General features: G+C 39.5%; 1 protein-coding gene across 4 annotated transcripts in view; it reads left to right on the forward strand.

The window, feature by feature from the left end:
* The window catches only part of LOC107739265 (plasma membrane calcium-transporting ATPase 1-like), a 140,058-nt gene that overhangs the window by 73,960 nt on the left and 57,681 nt on the right, over nucleotides 1-8,417 (forward strand). For all 4 annotated transcript variants that reach the window (XM_016551310.1, XM_016551311.1, XM_016551308.1 and 1 more), the window contains exon 2: nucleotides 2,850-3,323. In XM_016551310.1, the coding sequence (XP_016406796.1) occupies nucleotides 3,128-3,323 (196 nt within the window). In that variant the 5' untranslated portion in view covers nucleotides 2,850-3,127. The remainder of the gene's footprint in view (nucleotides 1-2,849; nucleotides 3,324-8,417) is intronic.

The raw sequence follows: 8,417 nt of genomic DNA on the forward strand, positions 1-8,417 counted from the left end.
GTTACAGTTAGCGTTACCGCTTCTGGTTTCCTGACGTATGTCAGCGCTGTTTATAACAAAGAATTCTGTGCAGAATTTGAATAATTCTCACTAGATCTCGCAGCAACCTTATCATTGTGCGGCGAGTTCAAACGCTCACAAAAATTAGTCGCACCGGTAGAAAAAATGGTCGCAAAATTAACTGAATTTAGGACTGGTGGTGGTGTTTAAGATATTGTTGGTCATAGGTAATAGTAATTATTATTAAAAGATACTACTACTACTACTACTACTACTACTATTATTATCTGCTGAGTTCATGAATATTAATCACGTTGTCGGTGTTCGCTCGAACTGTTTGCTGAAATCAAAACAGGGACGGTAATAGATGAGCGCCAGCCAACGAGAGCTGTTCGCGCATTAGCTCCGCCCACTGCCGAAAAACCGGCATATCTTCTGCTTGTTCTTAAAAGCTGAATAATTCTAAATTAACTGTTATTTTGACAGGAAAATACAACAAAGAATATGGTTTACATGTAGCGCCGCGATACAGCATGGTATGCAAGACTCTCGCTCTCTCTCTATGCATGTGTGAGAAACACAGCGCTATCAGTAAAGCGACGCATATGCGAGTGATTTACTCGCAATGTAGAGAGGGTTGTTTTAAGGTTTCTTTTTTTGAAGAATCATGAAAAAAAATAAATCACAGTTTTGACTAAAATTTTAAGCAGCACAGCTGTTTTCAACATTGATAATAATAAGGAATGTTTCTTAAGTATCAGATCAGCATAGTAGAATGATTTCTAAAAGATCATGTGACAGTGCAGACTGGAGTAATGATGCTGAAAATACTGCTTTGATGTCCCAGGAATAAAAGTAAAATAGAAAAGTAAATTTACAGTCTAAAAAAAAAAACACAATGTTGCTGTTTTACTGTATTTTTGATCAAATAAATGCATGGACTTGCATGCATGGAAAATGCATGGAATATTGGTGATTATGGGGTGGAAGAAAACCCAAGCAGCTACATAAGTATTTTAAAAACACTTGTCCATTCCTGTTATCAGAGATTATTTTGGGTGGGTCCTCTTCAGCATGGCATGTGACATTGCTTTATAGATTTAGTTTTTTTTTTTTTCTTCTTCTCCACAGAAGCACTCAAACATTTTATGTGCTCTGCTAATCTGAAGGCTCGGTAATGGCCTCTCTCTTAATGCCTTGGGCAATGGATGACATTTGTTTGGAAACACTGTAGTGCTTGTTCTTGTGGCATTTACACATTTCGACATTTACAGACATCCATTACATTAGTACTAATGTTAGAACTAAATTCAGTAAACTGTATTCTGACCTGACTAATGTGGTTTGCGCAAACACACACACATAAACATGGAACAATGGATATGCTTTTAAAATCAGACCTCACTTTAGGTGCTTTAAACTATGATGAGACCTTAAGTGCCAGGTTAAAATAATAGTAAAGAGAGGTGAGAATCATTGACCTCAACAGTTAAACAGAATCGGGTCACTTTGATCAGAATAAAACTACTATGGGCTGAAGTCTCCTCTTTTAGAAGTTAAGAGGTCAGTGCAGTGTACAGAGGCTGAAGCTTTACTGACACTGAAGGAGGAGTGGACAGTAATCCAATCTTGGTTAAAATCCACCTCAGGGCTTTCCAGTATCCAGTGCTTCGCTTTTATGGCTACCATCACTGACTGTGATAATGAGAAATTGGCCATAGCACGGGTAGATGAATCCCAGTCCCAAATGTCATCTTGGATCACTGCAAGCACACATCAAAGAGTGACCTCTATTTTTCATATCCTGTGTGCATAAGAAAACCTGATAGAGTTGGAAGCTCTCCTATCTCACATTGACACAGACCCCTTATCTCGGATATGGGCAGAGTTGTTTTGTTGTTTTTTTTTAGCTTATTTTACACCCAGTGCCCTCTCTTTTTCTCTTTCTACCTCTCTGTGTTTCCCTCCTACCCCCTTCTGTGGGCTTGGAGACCGGCGGCAAAACAGTAAACACTTTTTAATTTGCTCCCAAACTATGGATTCCTCCGGGGTTAATTATCTATGTATGACTCCGATGGACAGAGTCTGGGAGATTCCCATTAGATATGCAAACTAGGTACCTTTTTTGGGGTAGCATCTGTATATTTTGATTGTTCAAGCGCAAGAGGAAGTTCAGTGTTTCCCACAGACTTACACTCTATGTGTGGCGGCACTTTCCCTGGGGGAAATATATATGTATATAATGTAAATATAAAACCGCAGGCTTATTGAAAGTGCAAATTCATTCTCTGCCAGCAGGAGGCGCTTTAAGAGCGGCAGAAATAGCGGTTTACCCGGTAACGGCTGTAATCAAAGCAGCGCTGTGCTCATGAACGCTACTTTATCAGGCATTATAGGAAAGATGAAATGAAAAGAACATCAAAACTTTTCTGAAGACAATCGGTTCCCTTCAAAAACGATACACCCGTGCCTTGTTTTGATTTTGAAACGTGCAGAGCTCATGTTTATTCAGCGAAGTCAAAGCATTTTGGAAAATCTATTTGTGGCGGTCAGTGTTGATATTGTGGCAGGCCGCCACAAATAAACCGATGTATGGCAAATCCTGAAGTTGTAGAACTGCTGTGTGGGGGAAAAAAATGAAAGAAGCAGCTCTGTATTTCGTAACATTTTGTCTTTTCTCTGCTGTTTTATCACAACATGATGCTTCATTCACAAGCACAAGTGGTTCTAGTCATTTAGATGTTGTCAACATTTCCTGTCTGTTCTGTCACAAAATGTTCAAAATTAGGCAATTTTTCCATTGATTTGCAAAATAATTTAAATCCTGTCTGTTTCTCGCTCTATTTCAGTTTCTCTGTGGTACATCTGGAGTACAATACATCCCTTTAATGCCTTGCTGCTGCGGTAACATGTCTGACCTGGATCATCCCCTTCAGAAACGCTTCCTTTGATGCTCGTTCGCGCTCAAAACAGTTCTGCTCAACGTCCCGGCAAACGCACAGAAAGACTCTTTGAACTTGTGAACACTGTATCACCTACCTGAAGCATTCCTTCATCACCCAGGCTTACGTTTACAAGTGGATTGATCCGAAGTCTCACGTCCTGAGGCGTAACTCTGCGAGTCAAAATGGCTAACAACACTGCAGACCACCCGCCGGGGAACTCGGTCGCCGAGGTCGACCACGAAGGCGACTTTGGCTGCACGACGATGCAGCTCCGTGAGCTGATGGAGCTCCGCAGTGGCGAGGCAGTCAACAAGATTGCAGAATGCTACGGAGACGTGCAAGGGATCTGCCGCAGGCTCAAGACCTCACCTGTCGAGGGTAAGAAGCAGTGAAGATCTACACCCAAACAATCACGACCACTTTATGCAGTTGTGCCGTATGCAGGAAACACTGGTACATGTTGCAAAATTACTCCGACACATAGCCAGTTTTTTAATTGAACTGAATTACATTATAGTTGTTTTTGTTTTATTTCAAAGCACTGAAACTCAATTTGACTTTTAATTGATGTATATTAGAAACTATTATTTACCAGAAAACTAAATTGAAATCTGTTGCATATTTCATGTTTAAAACATAGTTGAATCCCTTTCAGCAATGAAAGCTTTAAATATTTAGCTGAGATGGATCCCCACAGCATGACTCACTGTAGGTGTGGTGTGATGTTTGTGGGGAGAATTGTGCTTTACACGTGCTTCGGAAAAGCTCTATCATCTTGTCATCTGACCACAAACTCTTTTCTTACGTCACAGCTGTGTTACGTGGGCATTTGTGGCAAACTCCGGACATGCTTTGCATAGTTCCTTTAGAGTAATGGCTGCTTTTGTGCAACCCTCAGATATGTGCCAGAGTTATGCGGAGCTCAATTTATGTTGTTCTCTTCTACTGAGCTCTGTGGTTGTTCGCTGCTTTGTGGTTTCACATTAAGTCTGCTTTTCAAGAGGAGAGTCTTGTGGAACAGGCTTTTCTTGGCAGTGTTTTTATAATTTGATGTTTCAACCAAGTGTCCCCTTTTTCTAATTTAAGTATTTTTGGTACTTTTTTCCAGACATTTTTGGAATGTTCTTCTGTCTTGGATTTCACAGCTGACCTTCAAATTCACTACCTAAATATTAATTTCTTAAGGGAATATTTTGGATTAAATACAAGTTAAGCTCCATTTATACCACTTACAAAGTTTATATTTACTTATTTTGTTTGTTTATTTACTGATTGATTTATTTTTAGTTCACTTATTTAATTTTGTAATTGTTTACTTATTTGTTTACTCCTTTACTTATTTACTTGCTTGTTAACTGTATGGTTAGTCAAAATTATTTTCTGTGGTGATCAACAGCATAACACAAATGCTGTCAGTATCTTAAGTTTATCTTGCGTTTAACCTGTAATATTCATCGCTTTAGATACAGTCAGACAGCGGTTTTACTCAAATGTGTTTGATGGCAATACCTGGGTATCACCTAAACTCATTTTAGAAGTTTTATCTTGTTTTAATCTCAGTTATCTTATGTGGTTTTGCAAATTGTATATGTTTTATTAACCTGTGCTCACTATGAGAATAACCTTTTTGCCAACATGGAGCTGAAAGTCAACAAAGAAGCAAACAAAACCAGAATATTCCTTTAAGATATTTTTTTGTCCCTATAACATGGTACTTTTTAGGCCTTTCTGACACATTAAAGGGAGCCCATTATTTACTCACCCTCAGGGTCCTAGGAGTATCTGACATTCCTCTTTCAGATGAACACAATCGCAGTTATATTTAAAATGGTCCTGTCTCTTCCAAGCTGTATAATGGCAGTAAATGGTGCCCCTGTTTTTGAAGCCTAAAAAATTGCATCCATCCATCATAAAACTACTCCACATGGATCTGGGGTGTTAATAAAGGCCTTCTTAAGCGAAACGATGCGTTAGTGTGAGAAAATTATCGATTTTTTAGAAATTATAAACTGTAATCTCCAGCTTCCGGTTGCTCAAGTAGGCGCGTTCACGACAAGGCGTTCGAGCGTATGACATAGGCGTAGCGGAAGGCGCAACGTAAGCTCCGGGGAGAAGAGTGTAGTCTCGCGAGAACCAAGTTTTGTTTACAGCACAGGGAAATCACATGAACTACAGCTGCAGTCTCCTCCATCTCGCGGAGTTCCTGGTATTGTATGGCTGGTTTTGTAGTACTAGTTCATGACAGGTTTTTTTTGTTTTTTTTTTTGCTTTCTCCTCTGTACTTCCGCGTTCGTCACTCTCTCCCCGGAGCTTACGTTGCGCCTTCCGTTATGCCTACGTCTTGCGCTCGAACGTCTTTTCGTGAATGCGTCTGCTTGAGCGACCAGAAGCTGGAGATTACGGTTTATAAATTTAAAAAAATCGATATTTTTCTCACACTTACTCATCATTTCGCTTCAGAAGGCCTTTATTAATACCCCGGAGCCGTGTGGAGTAGTTTTATGATGGATGGATACAGTTTTTTAGGCTTCAAAAACAGGGGCACCATTCACTGCCCATTAATACAGCTTGGATGAGCCAGGACAATTTTAAATATAACTGCGATTGTGTTCGTCTGAAAGAGGAATGTCAGATACGCCTAGGATGCCCTCAGGGTGAGTAAATAATGGGCTAATCATGGGCTAATTTTCATTTTTGGTTGAACTATCCCTTTACTTCACCTGTATAAGCCCACAGCTTGATGTATACTAACCACTAGACCATCGCTGTAAATGTAGATTTTAAAAAATCGATATTTTTCTCACACTTACTCATCATTTCGCTTCAGAAGGCCTTTATTAATACCCCGGAGCCGTGTGGAGTAGTTTTATGATGGATGGATACAGTTTTTTAGGCTTCAAAAACAGGGGCACCATTCACTGCCCATTAATACAGCTTGGATGAGCCAGGACAATTTTAAATATAACTGCGATTGTGTTCGTCTGAAAGAGGAATGTCAGATACGCCTAGGATGCCCTCAGGGTGAGTAAATAATGGGCTAATCATGGGCTAATTTTCATTTTTGGTTGAACTATCCCTTTACTTCACCTGTATAAGCCCACAGCTTGATGTATACTAACCACTAGACCATCGCTGTAAATGTAGCCTGTGTCATTTTCTGATCTCTCTTCTCCCTGTTTTTTGTTCTCATCACATGGCTGGTGCTGTAGAAATGACACCCAAAATTTGTATTTTTATTTCAGAGGAATGGTAGATTTAGTTGGGCATCTAAAGTATTTGAAGTTAAAAGTCAAATTAAATGTTACATATGTACAGTATGAGTTGAGTAATTATATCGCTCAATGTGACCAGATGACAAGATAATTCTACTCTCGGGATGCGGCCTTGTTTTGCGCCGTGGCCCTGGAAGGTTGTTTACTATCAAACCTTGAACAATTCTGTTGATTTAAGATACTTGCGTGGCACTGAAGGTGACATAGCTTATCTAAAGAAAAGCTGGACCGTCTTGCTGACGTTTTAAAGATATTCACAAGCAGTCCAGTTTACAGAATGGCTCTACATTTCTCCTACCCAACGACCTTAGTGATATTTTATCATGAACGAGTTTGTCACGCCATCAAGGCTGTCTTATTTCACCTCTGTCAGCGCAAGGTGAGATTAGGCTTCTCTGTCAGCCCGATGAACAGCCTGAACGTGCTAAGCAAACACCGACAGGCTTCTCATCTCCACTTCAGCATATGGGCTCTGGTAGATCATTCTAGCAGTGAAATTTGCTCCACACCATGTCCTTAATTACAATTTAGATCATCACTCTGTTCCATTTAGTAATGAAGGAACAGCTGTACAGACATCCCCACACAAAAAAAATGACTCATTTTATTGAAGGGGGAATAATAATGTTTTCTCTTTTGCCCTTAAATAAAGGAGTAGGTGGGGAAAAAATCAAAGTAGCATTTCTTTTAAAGGTGCTGTGGAGACTTTTTGACATGGTTCTTGTCACATAGCATAAGCATGTTTTGTCTAGGGTGTGTGAGTCTGACTGCATATTTGTTAAAAGAAAAGAGGCAAAAACATTGAAATTTGACAGTAGAGGCGTATTAGCTTGGCACTGGACTCTATGTTAGCTCTTGTTGCATACTTGGCTTATGAGGGAAAATGAATCATCACTGGTCTGCTGTAATATTTTTTTGAAATCCAAGCCTCTCTTTTTTTGCATTACAGCCTGACACAGACCGCTAAACACAATACTATTACAGTCCATTCAACAGTTCTAGATTCAGCCGCCATTTATGTGTCCTATTTATGGTCAATGTATGTTGTGGCCTCCTAAGAAAACCCAAAATCAAAACAAAATATGTTTTTTAACCTCTTATCTCGGCCTTTAGACTTTGCAGGTTCTACTCAACTGCTTCTCAAATTCCCCACTAAATCAATACAAGTTGTTTTCACACCCATGGCTTTCTGCGGACTTTTTGTTCAAATTTTTTGTGAAATGTTGTCCGGTGGTCTTGTTTTAGAGGGTATCCCTTGTTTATTTGGCTGAATGGCTAACATAGGCTTTTATCACATCCTTTCATTTGTTTCCTGTTAATAAATTAAGTCTTTTGGCAGCTTTTCCAATCACGCCAAGGCCTGAACGTGGAAGACCTACTTGTTTTGCCTCTTGCAAAACAAGCTATGATAAATGAAGGATATTTTCATCTTTAAGGATATTTAAAATAGGAAAAAATCATTTGTAGGTAGTTTTCTTAGTTATATGAGATGTTACAGTTGAATTAAAACTTAGTTAATGCATGTTACTAATCAAAAATTAAGTTTTGATATATTTACGGTAGGAAATTTACAAAATATCTTCATGGAACATGATCTTTACTAAATATCCTAATGATTTTTGGCATAAAATAAAAATCTATAATTTTGACCTGTGTATTTTTGGCTATTGCTACAAATATACCCCAGCGACTTAACACTGCTTTTGTGCTCATTCTTTATTTTAATTGTGTTCACATTCGCAGTAAGCCATACAGCAATTTCAGTTTTGTTTAGATTAATCATGTACCCTTCTCTGATCCGTCTACATTGTTCTAGCGCAGCATCCTAAAGGAGTAAGAATAGCATAAGTGTATAAACTGGAAGGCTCTACACAGGGACACTCGACTCACAACCGAGTCTGAGTTCAGTTCATTAGGACGCATGCAATGCTGCTCTCAAACCTGTCAGAAAGAAAGCATCCTAGATAGGAGGCAGCATCAGTGTAAAGCATCACTCACGTGGAGGTGATCGTCCGAAATCTCTCCTGTCCCGCTGTATCCCAAATCTGCAGCTTGACTTTCTCCCCGTTGATCTCCACCGTGCGAATCTTGAAGTCCACACCGATGGTGGTGATGTAGCTACCTGCAACAACACACAAACCAGCATCAAAATCACAAAGCGCTCAGGGAACTAAGCAGAAATGGAGAGCGCAGCTAAAAC

The sequence above is a fragment of the Sinocyclocheilus rhinocerous genome, unplaced genomic scaffold (assembly GCF_001515625.1).
Source record: "Sinocyclocheilus rhinocerous isolate Xijiao unplaced genomic scaffold, SAMN03320098_v1.1 scaffold14, whole genome shotgun sequence".
NCBI classification, from domain to species: domain Eukaryota; kingdom Metazoa; phylum Chordata; class Actinopteri; order Cypriniformes; family Cyprinidae; genus Sinocyclocheilus; species Sinocyclocheilus rhinocerous.